Source organism: Dendrobates tinctorius, unplaced genomic scaffold (assembly GCF_039654945.1).
Source record: "Dendrobates tinctorius isolate UK_male_01 unplaced genomic scaffold, ASM3965494v1 ptg000008l, whole genome shotgun sequence".
NCBI classification, from domain to species: Eukaryota; Metazoa; Chordata; class Amphibia; order Anura; family Dendrobatidae; genus Dendrobates; species Dendrobates tinctorius.
Genome location: NW_027361676.1, coordinates 7,295,930 through 7,316,279, shown reverse-complemented (window position 1 = coordinate 7,316,279; position 20,350 = coordinate 7,295,930). Strand labels below are relative to the sequence as shown.

Below are 20,350 nucleotides of genomic sequence, written 5' to 3'. Positions count from 1 at the left end.
CTGTGTCTGATACTTACCTACGACCCGCTCCCCCGCTGCTTATCGCTGATCGCACGAGAACGTCCTGGACCGCTTCTCGTCGTCAGCTTCCTGCGGCGCTTCCTGTGGAGAGACGAGCGTGGAGCGGGGCGGGAGGACGCAGGATCGCCTAGTGTGACAGGTAAGTAGTGACCCCTGTCCCCAGCGATGCCGCTGGTGAGATCTGCCTGTGTGGCAGCTCACTAGCGACCACTTAGCGTTGTACCAGCGATCCTGACCGCGTCATATCGCTTGTCGGGATAGCTGGTACATCGCTAAGTGTGACAGTACCTTAACTCCTGTTTTACATTTCTTGGTTTAGTGTTTCTTTAACCTTAATGCTAACAATTCAGCAAATGTGATCAATGGTCTTGTACAGTCATGGCCAAAAGTTTTGAGACTGATACAAATTTTGGTTTTCAAGAAGTTTGCTGCTTCAGTGTTTTTAGATCTATTAGTTGGATATTTCCATGGTTACGGAAGTAACTCAGTACTTACAGTATTGACTCTTATAGCAACCCATTCTTGCCTAATCAATACTTGGATTTTATCCACCAGCTGTTTGAGAATTGATCACAGATTCTCAATGAGATAGAGATCAGAGGAGCTTACTGGCCATGGACCCAAATTTTTCATGTTTTCTTCACCGATCCACTCAGCTATTACTTTTTCCTTGTGACACGGTACTCCACCATGCAGGAAAAAGCATTGTTCATCACCATCTGTTCCTGGATCATTGGAAAAAGTTGCTTATGGAGGATGTTTATATCCCAGTCTTTATTCATGGCAGTGTTCTTAGACAAAATTGTGAGTGAGCCCACTAGCTTGGATGAAAAGCCCCCACACATGAATGGTCTTAGTATGCTTCATTGTTGGCATGACACAAGACTCATGGTTGTGCTCACCTGTTCTTCTCTGGATAGTTATTATTCCAGATATCCTTAACAGTCTTAAGGAGGCTCCATCAGAGTCCACTGCAATTCAGTGCCTGTAGCTTCTGCAAAGTTATTTTCTCTACTGAAGCCTCTTTCCGACTAGTACATATGGAAAAATGATTGTCTGACGAAGAAAAGGTGAGGGCTACCATGAGTCCTGTGTCTTGGTGAACATTGAAAGCTTGAGTCAGTGACCAGGAAACTCATCGGATCTGAATCCCAATGAGAACCTGTGCTCAGGCCTCAAACAGCAGGTGGACAAACAAAAACACAGAAATTGTGACAAATTCCAAGCCTTGATTAGATTAGAATGGGTTGTCATCAGTCAGGATTTTGCCCAGAAGCTAATACCCAGCTGCCAAGGAGTATTTCCAGATATCAACAATGTAAATACTGAGAATTTGTATAAACTTGATGTACTGGATTTGTCAATAAGGCTATGTGCACACATATGCAGAAAATTTCTGCATAAAAACCGGACTCCTTCCCAGAAAACGCACGTTTTTTTCCCGCGATTTTTGTGCGTTTTTGCCGTGTGTCCCCAGACACATAGAAAATAGCTAGAAATGCGGAATTTTCTGCGAAATTAATGAGCATGCTGCGTTATTTACCGCGAAGTGTTTTTTTTCGCGGAAAAAAACATCAATATGCACAAAGTGCAAAATGCATTAAAATGAATGGGAAGCTTCTTTAAAGCGTTTTTTTGAGCGGATTTTTTGGTAAATCCGCGGGAAAAAAGCGAAAAAAAACCCCGCTGTGTATGAACACAGCCTAAAAGATTCAAAACTAATGAAATACGTACTTTATATTAAATATTGTACTTTAGTAACAATAGAAACATCCGGCTAAAATATCTAAAAACATTGAAGCAACAAAAGTAGCGAAACCAAACTTTGTCAGTCTCACAACGTTTGGTCACAACTGTGAAAGTGTTAATAAGGAAAAAGCAATTATTCCCTTATTTTCTGGCTTAGTTGTTTTTGGAGTCATGTGTAAGAAAATCAAGGGCACAAATACATGTAAAAGAGATTAGTGTTATTGTCTTTACTTTTATAAATCGTGGGTAAACTAGTGAAAACTGTAGGTCTGATTCATTAAGACTGGCGTTGTACACGCCCAGTATTAATGGAAGGGCATTTTTGAGTATCAACCGCTGAATTCATTAATTAGGCACATCTTCTCAGTGATGTGTACCACACCGGAAATGCTACTGATGTAAAAAAAAACACTGCAACTATTGATGAACTTGATGAACAGGTGTTGGCAAGCCCCACCCCGGTACCCCTCAGCTCCACTAATTTTGACGGAGCTTCCCGAAACACCAAAAGTCACAAAACTGGTGTAAACACTTAGATGAATCCGGGCCTATTTTTTCTAGTTGATACCTCTTTTCTTTCTGAAGTTTCCCTTTTTAAATAAAAACATGTGTGCGGATAATTTTGATGAAAAGAACTCTGAAAATTTCTCTTCTCCATTTCTTTATTTGCTTTGGGTTATACATCGGTATAGACATTATATTAATAAAGTGTTCCTTAAAATTAATAAGAAAAGGATGGACAAGACTCACAAGCAGTGAAGTAATAGCCATTTTATGTAATGCATTCACATTACATTGTGTTCTAACGGTTGGGAAATCGGGGTGAATACCAGGGTTATACTTACAGACACCCAGGGGTGAGACAGGATCTGATCTGCTGTAAACCTGTCTTCTACATTTACTTGTAACATGCAACTGATCAGCTCCTAGGAAGAAAACGTCACTATTAATTTTTTACAATGTATAGTGTGCGAAGAGTGCAGTGCTCTCCATGAATATTTAGAGGCCTTGCTATGGACACGTGTATTGAATGATAAGGAATGCGTAGGTCCACATGATGAGCACTAATTATTATTTTTTAACGGGTCTTATTCATTATCACTGTATATACGGTAGCTTACCATATTATTGTGACCCCATTACAACCTATTAAGCTCTGTTAAGTCTTCAAGGGGTTAGCCACGTTTTCTAAATTGATGACCAATACTTAGGATAAGTCATCATGGACTTTGGGCACCCCTGCTATCAGCTGTGTTCAGAGGACGCAGAGCAACACGTTGTGCTGGGGATTGAAGCTTTGTTCCATTCTATTGATATTATATGCTGTTATATGACTTGTACGCTTTAGATTTTGCTTGGACATGAGCGGTCTCATTTTCAATCTTATAAACCATGACACAAATATTATAGGAATTATCTCATATATAAACAGTTATTAGTGATTCACAGGATCGGTGACTCACTTGGATGATCACTTGGATCAGAAAACTTGGAATTCCCAATACTGACAACAATGGGGGATCATAAAGTCCCCTGTGAATTTAGCGGTGGTGCACATGCATGTCCAGCTCTATTAACTGTTTGGACGGTGCATGCATCGCTTTGCCTTCTAAAAATCCATAGAAGTGGATAGAATGGTTGCCACGCATGCAAACACCCATTCTATTCACACAGGGGACTTTGGTACCCCTGTTCTCATACTCACTGAGGGGCCTATTAGTCATACCTACAGATAGATGATTAAAGTTGGTTATTTGACAACCTCTTGAACAGTAGAGCTTTCCATGTTAATATTAAAATGACAACTATTAAGGTATAAGTTCCAAATACAGGAATACTAAAATAGTACAAAACAGAAAATTATAGAAGCCATTTGATTACCATTCCCTAGAATGCCTTACATAATAACACATAATTAGTACTTATCGAAGCACTCCTATCAAACATATTCTCTTAACGCCTTTACCCCTGTTACTGTTTCTACATAGAGCAGAGAAAAAAGAAGAATGAGCTGGGTAGAAAGGCAAAATAGGCAATTGTAAGTACATAGTGTTCTATAATATGATGACTGCAATATATTAAAGAGGATGAAAACTTTGATGGGAGGAGTGCTTCTTTAGTAGTGATTCAGCACACAATGGAATCACACAGAGGCACATTTCAAAAGCTCATTATAAAAATACTCATGACAAACCAGCGGTCATTTTCCATTCCAGTCTCCTGACGCCCCTGATAAACATTGGACAACCAATTGCTGGAAGCTATGGATGTCACATTACATACCCAGGCAGCCATGATACAAGTCACTAAGGCTAGAGTCAGGGTCTTGCACACACAATACACTGACCTACAGTCATATGTAAAAGTTTGGGCACCCCTATTAATGTTAACCTTTTTTCTTTATAACAATTTTGGTTTTTGCAACAGCTATTTCAGTTTCATATATCTATTAACTGATGGACTCAGTTATATTTCTGGATTCAAATGAGGTTTATTGTACTAACAGAAAATGTGCAATCTGCATTTAAACAAAATTTGACCGGTGCAAAAGTATGGGCACCCTTATCATTTTCTTGATTTGAACACTCCTAACTACTTTTTACTGACTTCCTGAAGCACTAAATTGGTTTTGTAACCTCATTGAGCTTTGAACTTCATAGCCAGGTGTATCAAATCATGAGAAAAGGTATTTAAAGTGGCCACTTGCAAGTAGTTCTCCTATTTGATTCTCCTATGAAGAGTGGCATCATGGGCTCCTCAAAACAACTCTCAAATGATCTGAAAACAAAGATTATTCAACATAGCTTTTCAGGGGAAGGATACAAAAAGTTGTCTCAGAGATTTAACCAGTCAGTTTCCACTGTGAGGAACATAGTAAGGAAATGGAAGAACACAGGTACAGTTCTTGTTAAGCCCAGAAGTGGCAGGCCAAGAAAAATATCAGAAAGGCAGAGAAGAAGAATGGTGAGAACAGTCAAGGACAATCCACAGACCACCTCCAAAGACCTGCAGCATCATCTTGCTGCAGATGGTGTCACTGTGCATCGAATCCAGAAATATAACTGAGTCCATCAGTTATTAGATATATGAAACTGAAATAGCTGTTGCAAAAACCAAAATTGTTATAAAGAAAAAAGGTTAACATTAATAGGGGTGCCCAAACTTTTACATATGACTGTATAAGAGCATTTTATAAAAATATTTATACAAAAGCAAGTTATTATTATTTCTTATTATTATTAGCATTTCTTAAAAAATACAATATGTTAAACTCAAACCTTTGCAGACTCGGTAATGTTGTCCCAGTATGGGGATGGGAATTCAAGCTTTCCAATCAGAATCTGATCAAAAAGATCTTCCTGTAGATTATTCTCACTGCAAAGAAAATATATAACATGTCATTTTGGGGAAAGGTTATGCATTTTCAACTCTATGCACAGGGTTATTTCCACTAAGTTGTCCTTTGTGGTCACGATCTCCATTAGAGTTAGGCTATGTGCCCATGTAGCGATTTTCAAGCGATTTTTTTTCCTGAGCAGAAACGCATGCCCTTGCCAGGGAAATCGCATGCGCTTTTTGACACGCGTTTTTGACGCGATTGTCAAGCGTTTTGACATGCATTTTCCCATGTGTTTTTGCTCATATAATTGATGGTATGCGGAATCGCGGGCGATTCCGCAAAATTAATGAACATGCTGTGTTTTTTTCTACCACTAAGCTATTCCGCAGCGGTAAAAAAAACGCACCATTGGCACAACATGTGCGTTTTCTATTACAAATGCATGGAACGCTTATTTTAAGCGTTTACGCGGCAGAATCGCACGTTAAAAAACGCAGCGGGAACACTGAAAAATCGCTACGTGGGCACACAGCCTGAAGATATTAGTTCTATGTATTGGGACAATTCACTGACTCCATGTGATGCATCTGACTAATCACTTCCATGCCTTAGCTGCTATCAATGATGTACATACACACAAGTCAGCGTTTTTCAGTAATGTTTTAATGCTTGGATAGGTCATCAATGTTGCTAGTGATCCTTTGACAACAGTAAAGCAAATTAAAATAATTTTCAGTGTATGCATTTGTTAGACACCTAGGTGAAAATATAGTATCACAGTATAGCAAGTGTAAAATCATTGCTAATTCAATCATAACAACACTAGATTTTCACAGAGAGAAAAAATGTTACCTTCTGAAAGGTGGGAAACCACAGAGCAAGATGTATGTGATCACACCAGCTGCCCATATATCAACTTTTAAACCATACCTAAGATGAAAAGAATAAAAGCCCATTACAAAAAGAATTCAGCTGCTTATATCCATGAGAATAATATATAATAGATGCACTGTGCATCGAATACACCTATGGCCTTGATTGTCATTTTGGTCCCTTCTATACATTGTGGCTGAACCTTATATTCATGCTGGGCATGGGGTACAACAAGTAACCATAGGGCCAAACACTACCATGACCACCTTCAACAGCAAATCATTTCAGGACATTCTTTGGTTCTAAGCTCAATGTCATGTTTCTTTTCCTCATTTCCTTGATCCACGAAGGATCTTTATTTCCCCTTCCATCTTCACAATAAGTGCATGACTGTGGAACGAGGTCCACTAGGATAGCAGCGGTTACGTCAGCTAGCCTGGTAATTATACCCATGCAGGGGTACACACACACCATTGGTGCAACCTGTGGGGCTCAGAAAGTAAAGAAACTAATTTTTATACATCCACAGCAGTAAGCAGTTTTTACCACAGACAAAGAGAGGATCCCATATACTGTTTTTGCACAGTGGCCCCTTTCTGTGTCCACCACTGTAGCCATGGTGTAGTCAAAATCTCACATTCATGAATTTAAACCACAAAACATGCTGACATTCTAGTAAAATAATTATTGAATTATGCAGTAGATATGCGACACATTACAGAACGTACCCAGTCTCTGCAATTATCTCTGGGGCAACGTAAGTTGGTGTACCGCAGACAGTGTAGAGCGGCCCATCTACTATTGTGGCCAATCCAAAGTCTCCAAGCTTTAAAGATTTTGTTCTATCAGGATATTCACAGACCTTAACAAAAAAAAGAATACATTAATAAAAAAAAATGGTTAAATCTATTTTTGCCATGGGTGTTATGATCACATAAAATACGGAAAAAGCTCCTACTATCGTATATACTCGAGTATAAGTCGACCCGAGTATAAGCCGAGGCACCTAATTTTGCCACGAAAAGCTGGGAAAACTTATTGACTTGAGTATAAGCTGGGTATGGATTGTCCCTTCATCCTTATCCTGGTATGCATGGTTCCCCGTTCCATCCTTATATGCATGGCTCCCTCATCCCTGTCATTGTATGCATGGCTCCTTTTTACCTGTCCTAATATACATGGCTCCTTTTCCCCTATCCTTGCATGCATGGCTCCTATAAAAAAAAACCAAAACACATCCTACTTACCTTCCCTGTGCGCCCTTACTGCATCTCGTTTGGTGCCAGCAGCTCTTCCGGCCGAGCGATCACGTGGCCCCGCTCATTAAGGTAATGAATATTCACTCCACCTTAAAGAGCGGGGCCACGTGATCGCTCGGCCGGAAGAGCTGCTGGTGCAAGAATGAACGAGATGCAGCGAGGTTGAGCAGGGAAGGTAGGATGTGTGCTGGAAACCAGCGGCTGCGTCTGTAACTGTGCGCGCTATAAGAGAAATGAATATTCACTGCCAGGGCAATGAATCTTCATTTCTCTTTAGCAGCGGGCATAGTTAAAGCCGCAGAGGCCGGCTCCTACTTCTGTGACTCGCTGCTCCGCCGCTCCCCCTCCCCGGCCGTCTTTCAGGGACAATGACTCATGAATAAGCCAAGGGTGGTGTTTGCAGCACAAAAAAATGTGCTGAAAAACTCAGCTTATACATGAGTATATACGGTATTTGACTGACACACGAGAGGGACTACAAGACTATTGCACACAGGCAGGCAGCATTAAAAATGCCAAAATATGGCTCAGTATGAGTTAAAAGTTGTGTGAAAAAGTGTTTGCCCCCTTCCTGATTTCCTATTCTTTTGCATGATTGTCACACTTAAATGTTTCAGATCACCAGACAAATTTAAATATTAGACACAGATAACAAAAGTACATACAAAATGCAATTTTTAAATGAAGGTCTTCATTATGAAGGGAAAAAGAAATCCAAACCTTCAGTGTTTTGTGTGAAAAATGATTCCTCCCCCCAATAAAACATAAATTAACTGTGGTCTATCACATCTTTGGGAAGCGGAGTTCAAATTCCCTAGCCACATTCAGGCGTGATTACTGCCACACCTGTTCTCAATCAAGAAATAATTTAAATAGGAAATGCCTGAAAAACTGAGGTAGACCAAAAGATCCTCCAAAAGCTAGACATCATGCCATGATACAAAGAAATTCTGGAACAAATGAAAAACGTAATTGAAATCTATCAGTCTCGAAAAGGTTGTAAAGCTTTGGAACTCCAGTTAACCACAGTGAAAGCCATTATTCACAAATGGCAAAAATATGGAACAATGGTGAACCTTCCCAAGAGTGGCCGGCCGGCCGACAAATATTACCCCAAGAGCGCAGTGACAACTCAACCAAGAGGTGTCAAAAGACCCCACAACAACATCCAAAGAACTGCAGGCCTCACTTGCCTCAGTTAAGGTCAGTGTTCATGACTCCACCATAAGAAAGAGACTGGTCAAAAATGGCCTGCATGACAAAGTTCCAAGATTAAAACCACAAGAACATAAAGGATTGTCTCAGTTTTGCCAGAAAACATCTTGATTATCCCCAAGACTTTTGGGAGAATACTCTGTGGACTGACGAGACAAAAGTTGAACTTGTTGGAAGGTGTATATCCCATTACATCTGAGCGTAGAAACAACACTGCATTTCAGAAAAGAAACATCATACCAACAATAAAATATTGTGTTGGTAGTGTGGTGGTCTGGGGCTGTTTTCCTACTTCAGGACCTGGAAGACTTGCTATGGTAAATGGAACCATGAATTCTGCCGTCTACCAAAAAATCCTGAAGGAGAATGTCCATCCATCTGTACGTGACCTCAAGCTGAAGCACACTTGGTTACTGCAGCAGGACAATGATCCAAAACACACTCCCAGGTCCACCTCTGGCTTAAGAAAAATAAAACTAAGACTTTGAAGTGGCATAGACAAAGTTCTGACTTTAATCCGATTGAAATTATGTGGCATGACCTTAAGAAGGAGGTTCATGCTCGGAAACCCTTCAATGTGGCTGAATTACAACAATTCTGCAAAGACGAGTGGGCCAAAATTCCTCCAAAGCGTTGTAAAAGACTCATAGCCAGTTATTGCAAATGCTTGATTGCAGCGGTTGCTGCTAAGGGTGGCCCAACCAGTCATTAGGTTTAGGAGGCAATCACTTTTTCACACAGGGCCCTGTAGGTTTGGATTTTTTTCCCTTAATAATAAAGGCCTTCATTTAAAAAAACTGAATTTTGTGCTTACTTGTGTTATCTTTGTCTAATATTTAAATTTGGTGATCTGAAACATGTAAGTGTAACAAACATGCAAAAGAATAGGAAATCAGGAAGGGGCAAACACTTTTTTACACAACTATATATGAAGTACCAAGAATAGAATTAGATCTCATCAGAGAAAACTTTTCCTTCAAAAGCTTCCTTGGTGGATGTGAAGTACAGCTGTCAGAATGGAGCAAAAGTAGACCTGAGGCTCCACTTTTCATTAATATATTGTTATCATGGACAGTTGTACGGTAAAAAAAATAAATATATTTGTTGCTATTTAGGATGCAGATATTAACCACTAACATGGCAATTCTTCATGTTTGCTCTTGCTGTTTTTTTTGCCATCCTCTCCTTCAAGACACAACGTTTTTATTTTTCTGTCGACAAAATCGTAAGGTAACTTGAACTTTTGAAGAAGTTGTTGTAGTTTTAAATGACACCAGTCATTTTATTTTTCAATGTACTAGAAAGTAGGAAAGTACTGTATAATGACCGGATTAATTAATTTTATAGTTTGATATACGGTGGCTCAAAGGTTAGTACGGCAGGCTTGCAGCGCTGGGGTCCTAGGCTCAAATCCCACCGACAACATCTGCAAGGAGTTTGTATGTTCTCCCCGTGTTTGTGTGGGTTTCCTCCAGGTTCTCCGGTTTCCTCCCACATTCCAAAGACATACTGATAGGGAATTTAGATTGTGAGCCCCATAAGGGAATGTGCCAATAATGTCTGTAAAGCGCTCTCGAATTAATGGAGCTATAAAAATGAGAAAAATAAATAAATATATAAGACTTTTATAGATGTGGTGATATCAAATACATTTTTTTTGCGTGTCTGTATTTTAATGGTAAGAAAAGTGGATAATAATTTTTATAAAAATATTTGAAATTGAGAGTCCTCAGTGGTTGATACCTTTTAATGGCTAGCTGAAAAGATGGTAACAAATTGCAAGCTTTCGAGACTACTCAGGTCTCTTCATCAGGCATAGACTAATACAAAATCTGAAGAATCAAATATTTATACACAAGACAGCACAGAACTGTCATTATGGGAGACTGATATACAGTTGTGTCCATAAATATTGGAACAGTTTGTAGATAAGGAGTGAAAGTTTGAAAGTTTTATTGTCGTCTGATTGGGATCTGGTTCTGTGTTGTGATGCCCCTCAAGGTCTGAAGAGTAAATTCCTTAACTGATGTAAAAAGACATAAATCCATGCGACACATTCATTCCTGCATTGAGTGTGTCAAAGGATGTCATAAGTTAAAAGTTGTCTTAAACCTCTGGTAAAGGATACAACCAGCTTCTTTCAGGACACAACTGACCTATTGAATAAACTAGCAGCAATAGGTCCTCTACCAGAAGGAACCATCCTGGCCACCATGGATGTGGAATCTTTGTACTCCAATATCCCACACCAAGATGTATTGAATGCCTGCAAATTTTTCATAGAAAACACACACAGGGACTGATGCTGATTCTGTGGTGAAACTTATAAAATTCACCCTCACCCACAATTACTTTGAATTTGACAACAGGATATATCTACAGGAGACTGGCACAGCAATGGGAAGTAAAATGGCTCCACAGTATGCAAATCTTTTCATGGCCAAGCTTGAAAGTGACTTCTTGTCCTCATGTCTCATCAGGCCTCTGGCCTACTACCACTACATTGATGATATTTTAATTATCTGGATGTAGTCTGAGTCACAGCTAAAGACGTTCCATGAACAGTTTAATCAATTTCATCCCACCATCAACCTAACACTCAACTACTCCAGCACTGAAATTAACTTTTTGGACACCATCTTTAAGCTACAGCACAATGAAATAGAGACATCCCTGTATCAGAAGCCAATTGACCATCCAACAGGGCTGTGGAGTCGGTAAGCCAAACCTGCGACTCTGACTCCTCAATATCCCTTACACCGACTCCACGACTCCGACTCCCAAATATATTGCTTATATTTAAGTGAAAAATTTATTGTAGTACAATGTGAATATCAGACATTTAATCATTTCTATGATCCAATAATCAAGATATTTAGATAGAACATAATATCTATTTATTGGAATACAACTTTAGAACACAAAACTGTAAAAATTTGTAAATATGTAATACACTGTATACATGTATATGGTACAGACCAAAGTTTGGACACATCTTCTCATTCAAAGAGTTTTCTTTATTTTCATGACTATGAAAATTGTAGATTCATTCTGAAGGCATCAAAACAATGAATTAACACATGTAGAATTATATAATTAAAGTGTGAAACAACTGAAAATATGTCTTATTTTCTAGATTCTTCAAAGTAGCCACCTTTTGCTTTGATTACTGCTTTGCACATTCTTGGCATTCTCTTGATGAGCTTCAAGAGGTAGTCACCGGAAATAGTCTTCCAACAGTCTTGAAGCAGTTCCCAGAGATGCTTAGCACTTGTTTGCCCTTTTGCCTTCACTCTGCGGTCCAGCTCACCCCAAACCATCTTGATTGGGTTCAGGTCTGGTGACTGTGGAGGCCAGGTCATCTGGCGTAGCACCCCATCACTCTCCTTCTTGGTCAAATAGCCCTTACACAGCCTGGAGGTGTGTCTGAGGCCATTGTCCTGTTGAAAAATAAATGATGGTCCAACTAAACACAAACCGGATGGAATAGCATGCCGCTGCAAGATGCTGTGGTAGCCATGTTGGTTCAGTATGCCTTCAATTTTGAATAAATCCCCAACAGTGTCACCAGCAAAGCACCCCCACACCATCACACCTCCTCCTCCATGCTTCACGGTGGGAACCAGGCATGTAGAGTCCATCCGTTCACCTTTTCTGCGTCGCACAAAGACATGGTGGTTGGAACCAAAGATCTCAAATTTGGACTCATCAGACCAAAGCATAGATTTCCACTGGTCTAATGTCCATTCCTTGTGTTCTCTAGCCCAAACAAGTCTCTTCTGCTTGTTGCCTGTCCTTAGCAGTGGTTTCCTAGCAGCTATTTTACCATAAAGGCCTACTGCACAAAATCTCCTCTTAACAGTTGTTGTAGAGATGTGTCTGCTGCTAGAACTCTGTGTGGCATTGACCTGGTCTCTATTCTGAGCTGCTGTTAACCTGCGATTTCTGAGGCTGGTGACTAGGATGAACTTATCCTCCGCAGCAGAGGTGACTCTTGGTCTTCCTTTCCTGGGGCGGTCCTCATGTGAGCCAGTTTCTTTGTAGCGCTTGATGTTTTTTGCCAATGCACTTGGGGACACTTTCAAAGTTTTCCCAATTTTTTGGACTGACTAACCTTCATTTCTTAAAGTAATGATGGCCACTCGTTTTTCTTTACTCAGCTGCTTTTTTCTTGCCATAATACAAATTCGAACAGTCTATTCAGTAGGACTATCACCTGTGTATCCACCAGACTTCTGCACAACACAACTGATGGTCCCAACCTCATTTATAAGGCAAGAAATCCCACTTATTAAACCTGACAGGGCACACCTGTGAAGTGAAAACCATTTCCGGTGACTACCTCTTGAAGCTCATCAAGAGAATGCCAAGAGTGTGCAAAGCAGAAATCAAAGCAAAAGGTGGCTACTTTGGAGAACCTAGAATATAAGACATACAGTATTTTCAGTTGTTTCACACTTTTTTGTTAATTATACAATTCCACATGTGTTAATTCATAGTTTTGATGCCTTCAGAGTGAATCTACAATTTTCATAGTCATGAAAATAAAGAAAACGCTTTGATTGAGGTGTGTCCAAACTTTTGGTCTGTACTGTGTGTGTGTATGTATATATATATATATATATATATATATATATATATATATATACAGTGGGGAAAAAAAGTATTTAGTCAGTCAGCAATAGTGCAAGTTCCACCACTTAAAAAGATGAGAGGCGTCTGTAATTTACATCATAGGTAGACCTCAACTATGGGAGACAAACTGAGAAAAAAAAATCCAGAAAATCACATTGTCTGTTTTTTTTTCATTTTATTTGCATATTATGGTGGAAAATAAGTATTTAGTCAGAAAAAAAATTTCATCTCAATATTTTGTGATATATCCTTTGTTGGCAATGACAGAGGTCAAACGTTTTCTGTAAGTCTTCACAAGGTTGCCACACACTGTTGTTGGTATGTTGGCCCATTCCTCCATGCAGATCTCCTCTAGAGCAGTGATGTTTTTGGCTTTTCGCTTGGCAACACGGACTTTCAACTCCCTCCAAAGGTTTTCTATAGGGTTGAGATCTGGAGACTGGCTAGGCCACTCCAGGACCTTGAAATGCTTCTTACGAAGCCACTCATTTGTTGCCCTGGCAGTGTGCTTTGGATCATTGTCATGTTGAAAGACCCAGCCACGTTTCATCTTCAATGCCCTTGCTGATGGAAGGAGGTTTGCACTCAAAATCTCACGATACATGGCCCCATTCATTCTTTCATGTACCCGGATCAGTCGTCCTGGCCCCTTTGCAGAGAAACAGCCCCAAAGCATGATGTTTCCACCACCATGCTTTACAGTAGGTATGGTGTTTGATGGATGCAACTCAGTATTCTTTTTCCTCCAAACACGACAAGTTGTGTTTCTACCAAACAGTTCCAGTTTGGCTTCATCAGACCATAGGACATTCTCCCAAAACTCCTCTGGATCATCCAAATGCTCTCTAGCAAACTTCAGACGGGCCCGGACATGTACAGGCTTAAGCAGTGGGACACGTCTGGCACTGCAGGATCTGAGTCCATGGTGGCGTAGTGTGTTACTTATGGTAGGCCTTGTTACATTGGTCCCAGCTCTCTGCAGTTCATTCACTAGGTCCCCCCGCGTGGTTCTGGGATTTTTGCTCACCGTTCTTGTGATCATTCTGACCCCACGGGGTGGGATTTTGCGTGGAGCACCAGATCGAGGGAGATTATCAGTGGTCTTGTATGTCTTCCATTTTCTAATTATTGCTCCCACAGTTGATTTCTTCACTCCAAGCTGGTTGGCTATTGCAGATTCAGTCTTCCCAGCCTGGTGCAGGGCTACAATTTTGTTTCTGGTGTCCTTTGACAGCTCTTTGGTCTTCACCATAGTGGAGTTTGGAGTCAGACTGTTTGAGGGTGTGCACAGGTGTCTTTTTATACTGATAACAAGTTTAAACAGGTGCCATTACTACAGGTAATGAGTGGAGGAAAGAGGAGACTCTTAAAGAAGAAGTTACAGGTCTGTGAGAGCCAGAAATCTTGATTGCTTGTTTCTGACCAAATACTTATTTTCCACCATAATATGCAAATAAAATGAAAAAAAAACAGACAATGTGATTTTCTGGATTTTTTTTTCTCAGTTTGTCTCCCATAGTTGAGGTCTACCTATGATGTAAATTACAGACGCCTCTCATCTTTTTAAGTGGTGGAACTTGCACTATTGCTGACTGACTAAATACTTTTTTTCCCCACTGTATATATATATATATATATATATATATATATATATATATATACATACACACACACTATGACTTATCTCGGCTAAGATAAAGCCTAGATCCTCAGGCTACATTCACACTATGGGCGTAGCCTGGATCAAACCTATGGGGGGCAGAATCTCATACTGTTCCTCAGAATTTCATACTGCACACTTCAGCTGCTGCAGAACCTCATACTTCACACCCCTACACTTGAAAATAAAGCCTGCACCTTAAGAAGATGTGGTGATGAATGCAGTCTATTTATTCCAACTATCAGTTGATGTTGATGTTACTGAAGACGAGCAATGCCTGTCCTGGGCGTGCTTTTGGGCAGCTATGAGGTGTACCTGACTGGTGCTAAAAAAAAAAAAGGAGTGTTAGTCTGTGTGCTATCCGGCTTTCATTCTTTTTGGTACAGATATGATATGGATAGACAGATATGGATAAATGGATATATAAATAGAGCAGATTTCTAATCTGCTTTTGCTAATGAAAACATTATCTATGAGCTCAAAAACCTTTCAGGTGATGCGGTTTTTTAAAAAGCTGATCTGCTTTTGCAACTGAAAAACGTATCCTCAAAAAACGCAGGAAAAACGCTGTGTGTGAATGTAGCCTTAGATCAGGAATAGAACAGTCATTTATAGGACATTTCATAACTTTCCCAAATTCCTATGAAAAAATATTCAGCATATTCTGCATTGAACTACTGTACCCAATTTATTATATATTTTAGGAGTCAGAGTCGGTCCATTTTATACCGACTCCAACTCCGACTCCACCAAAATGAGCACCGACTCCGACTCCACGACTCCGACTCCACAGCCCTGCCATCCAACATACCTTAAATGGGAAAGTTTCCATCCAAAACACATAAACAACTCTATTGTCTACAGCCAAACCATCAGTGTTGTGAATTCGCTTTCTGGCCTACCTCTGGTTACTACTGAAAGTAGTGGAGCTGGTCAAATTGACAGAGGGGTTGCGAGTTCTCTTTCTGGGCTCCCTCTGGTGGTTACTGGAGGTAATGGAGCTGATCTGATTAACAGAGGCTTGCCAGATGATAATGAGGATGACGATTGGAAATCTGGGGTTTCAGACAGGATTTAAGACAGCCGACTCCCTCTATCCCTGCTGGTTATTTTCTTCCTGCCTCCTGAGGTCTTAGTTTCCAGCTCAGTCCCTGCAAGTTCAGCTAAGTGTTCATTTGCTATTCTGTTTACATTTGATCTGGTTTTGTCTATTTCAGTTTTGTGTGGGTCAGCCAGCTCCGGCTGGGGCTGTGCTGAATCACCATCCATATGTTACTGCTTGTGCCAGTTTGTTTTTGTCCCTTATGAGATTGGTCTCTCTTTACTCTGCTTTCAGAATATACCAGAGTGCTGATATAGGTGGCAAAGTCGTGCGACTTCAGTATTTTTTGCATCAGACGTGTTGGACTTTTTAGCAGGGTTTTTTGCGTGATTGCAGACAGTGTCTTTCCTTTCCTGTCCTGTCTAGTCAGTGTGGGCCCCATCGTTTGCTCAGTCTATTTTCCTACCTGCGTTTGTGTTTTCATCTTGTCTCACCGACAATATATGTTTGGGGGCTATCTATTCCTTTGGGGTCTGCTCTGGGGCTGCTTAGATTTCTCCTTTCTTGCTTTAGGCTTAGTTAGCTCTCCGGCTATGCCGAGGTGTCTAAAATCATCGTAGGCACACTCCGCTACTGCTAGTTGTGTGGATAGGATCAGGGGTCTGCAATCCACTTAGCTACCAACCTCTCTGGTTTTCTGTGGCTTAGCTTGGACTTGCTCTCCTCGGTGACCCAATCATAACACATCAGATACAATCGTATATGTTGTAACCCCATGGATAGAGATGAACACCTTGGTCGCCTCAGAAAGACCTTTTTGAATCAGGGCTACCATCCAAGAACAATTGAAAACCAGATTACAAGAGCCATCAGAATACCAAGGAGTTACTGTCTACATTACAAAGCTAAAGAAGAAAATAACCGGGTACCTCTAGTAGTCACCTACAATCTAAATCTGGAGGTGCTAAGGGGAGCTGCACGGAAATTACAACCTTTACTACAAAAAGAGGCCTGATTACAATCTATATTTCCAGACCCCCTACTACTGTGTTTTAGGCAGCCCCCAAATCTAAAAAGCATCATTGTCAGAAGCTCCCTGTTCTCTCCAACAGCTGCAGGAACCTTTCCTTGCACCCAGAAAAAATGTACAACCTGTCCATTCATAATGATCACGGACAAGATAAAGATCCCCAATTCACATCAGGACTTCAAGATCCCAGGTACTTTCAGCTGCACCACATCTAATGTGGTGTACTTAATTGCTCTGAATGTCCAACTCGGGGTCTCTATGTGGGGAAGACAGGGCAAAAGCTTAGAACAAGGATTTCTCACCACCACACAATAAAAGAAAAAAGAATGGATCTACCTGTGGCAAAACATTTTTGTATGCCTGATCACAGCACCATGGACCTGAAATTACTGGTATTGAAAGGTAACTTAACATCTCAGAGAGACAGACGAGTCTGTGAGTACAAACTCATGACGATCCTTGACACTCTCAATGCAGGAATGAATGTGTCTCATGGATTTATGTCTTTTTACATTAATTAAGGAATTTGCTCTTCAGACCTTGTGGGGGCATCACAACACAGAACCAGACCCCAATCAGAGGACAATAAAACGCTCACTCCTTATCTGCGAACTGTTCTAATATTTATAGACACAACTGTTTATCACTCTCCCATAATGAAAGTTCTGTGCTGTGTTGTGTATAAATATGTGATTCTAAAGATTTTGTTTTAGTCTATATGCATGATGAAGAGAGTAGCCTCGAAAGCTTGCAATATGTTACCATCTTTTCAGTTAGCCATTAAAAGGTATCAACCGATGAGAACTCTCAAATCCAAATATTTTTGTAAATATTCTTATCCACTTTTCTTACCATTAAAATACAGACACACAAAAAAAATGTATTTGATATCACCACATCCATAAAAGTCTTATATATTTATTTTACTAATTTTTATAGTGTCATTAATTCCACAGCGCTTTACAGACATTATTGGCACTGTCCCCAATGGGGCTCACAATCTAAATTCCCTATAAGTATGTCTTTGGAATGTGGGAGGAAACTGGAGAACCCGGAGAAAACCCACGCACTTATTTCATGCAATAAAATGCAAATTAATTACCGGTATGTAAAAATCATACAATGTGATTCTGCCTCCACAGTTGAAGTGTACCTACAATACAAATTACACCTCTCCATTCTTTGTAGGTGGGAAAACTTGCAAAATTTGCAGCGTATCAAATACTTATTTTCCCCACTGCATATGCATATAAGGATATTAAATTCAGGAGAGCCATGCCCGGTCTGTGAATCACGGATATTCGGACCATGACATACGGGTGTGTGAATGCGGCCTAACATTGAGCATTTCCAGCATCTGCCATTTTTAGTGTAAACCAAAATTCCATTTACACATTTAGTTTGACAGAAAGAGGTTTTATGTTGGTTCTTGTATGCGTAACCTACACAATGTAACCGTTGCTTGTGAGTGGATTAGAAAATCCTCTTAAAGTAGACTACTTCTAGAGATAAATGCTGTATAAGTTAAATGATGCACAGAAAATCTCTCCTATATACCCCAAAATGCCAATCACAGAGTATAAATCCAGGCTTGGTCTCTATATAATCCATTTAGGACTGGTATTAGCTCCTATTAAAAACTAATGCCAGTTATCTTCTTATAGACTATCCCTTCAGTTTAGTACTCAACCCAACCAGTGCTTATCAAAGAAACATTTCATTCACATCACGCATAGTCTGGAAAAGCATTAAGCAGAGGTCATGATGAAACATGAAAACCCTTGTACAACGACGACATTGTAAAAATAACATGGTCAAGAATAAGCAAGTCACTGATTATTTGCTTAAAAGGCAATCTGTTCACACTGTCCAATGCAGCAGGACACAAATCACCCATTAGGCCTGGAGAACAGCAGGACCCCTATAAATCAAATGATTTTGTGTTTTGCAGAAAAGCCACATACTGCAATAATAACCCAACTTCTCCATCAAGTGCTTATACATTCATATAACATCTGCTGCAGGTGGTAACATAAAGGGTTCACATATTAATCTTCATGAGAAAAAGCAGCGGTAATAAATGCTCAGCTCCAACAGAAATGAGAAATTCAACCACAAAACATGAACTTGTTAAGACTGTGAGAGGTTAACAATAGGTACAATAAATGCATGGATTGGACGCTGATTTTTTAGGATTGTTAATTATGATGGAACACATCGGAGGCCTAACAATTAAATAATGATAATTTTTTTTATTATTATTATTATTTAGCACCAGTTGCACTAAATTTATAAAAAATGCCACTTACTACTTAATATAATTATAATAACTAAAATAAATGATACACATGCAGGGTCTGTCTTGCTAACATCAGGCCACTGCAGTCATACACGCCAGATGCCAGTTTATAATAAATTCTTTAGTCACGCCCCTTCCATGTATTTTTTTTCTAATATGAAGTACAAGACATATAACAAGATTAAAAGAGCAGTTTTTGAGCCCATAATTTTAAATGATTATCACCAATCTGACAAGATCTTTACTGACTTTTTCATGCACAACGAAGTCCTGGTCACTAATACAGGGAACGGCAGCACAATCCCATGCAAATATACTCTTAAACACTGCCACTTGCAGCAATACACACATTTACACGCCTTGTCATGCTATTAGTGATGAGCAAGTATACTCATTACTCGAGATTTCCCCAGCATGCTCGGGTGATCGCTGAGTATTTGGATGTGCTCGGAGATTTAGTTTCTGTCGCAGTAGCTGCATGATTTGCGGCTGCTAGACAGCCTGAATACATGTGGGGATTTCCTAACAAACAGGCAAACCCCACACGTATTCAGGCTGGCTAGCAGCTGCAAATCATGCAGCTACGGCTACAGAAATTAAATCTCCGAGCACATCCAAATACTCGGAGATCACCCGAGCAGGCTCGGAAATCTCGAGTAATGAGCATACTCGCTCATCACTACATGCTATCAATCAGCTTGATGGGAGAAAAGTGCAGAGATACTGTAGGCCATGGCAGCACATTTAGGTGAAGCAAGCTGCTCACAGTAGTATGAGCAACATGCAGCCTGGCATGGCATTGTTGTGTTGAAAAATGGCTCTTAGGACACTTTGGCAGCAACACTGGTAGAACGACCAAATCAATGTAACACGAGCTGTTCGTGTACCGGAAATGAAGGGGTTCAGTTACCGTACATTATGCCTTACCACATTATAATCCCGGAATTAGGACCAGGGTGATGTTTTCTTGTGACGGTCTCTTCATGGTATTGCCCACGTGGTCTTCAGATGGAGATCAGAGGATGAAATTAAGTAATGGAGGCTGGATTGGAGGTCTATCCTCTTCAATGAGGAGTACCTCTTGTCTTACATGCAATAAGACAAAGTAGGCAACACCATGAAATGGCATGTATAAGGAAACGTCACACCAGTCTTGCTTCCAGGTTTATGACATAGGGTGCTCGTGCTACTGTGAGCAGCTTGCATGGCCAAATTATTATTATTATT

At 40.1% G+C, this 20,350-nt stretch overlaps 1 protein-coding gene across 3 annotated transcripts in view; it reads right to left on the bottom strand.

Annotated features, from left to right (window-relative positions):
* The window catches only part of DCLK2 (doublecortin like kinase 2), a 194,529-nt gene that overhangs the window by 40,186 nt on the left and 133,993 nt on the right, over window positions 1–20,350 (bottom strand). For all 3 annotated transcript variants that reach the window (XR_012232380.1, XM_073576250.1, XM_073576251.1), the window contains 4 exons: window positions 6,712–6,845; window positions 5,963–6,040; window positions 5,049–5,145; window positions 2,616–2,696 (listed from right to left, as the gene is read on the bottom strand). Coding sequence is in view for 2 of the 3 variants with exons in the window: in XM_073576250.1 (XP_073432351.1) it covers window positions 2,616–2,696; window positions 5,049–5,145; window positions 5,963–6,040; window positions 6,712–6,845 (390 nt within the window). In the remaining variant the exon portion in view is untranslated. The remainder of the gene's footprint in view (window positions 1–2,615; window positions 2,697–5,048; window positions 5,146–5,962; window positions 6,041–6,711; window positions 6,846–20,350) is intronic.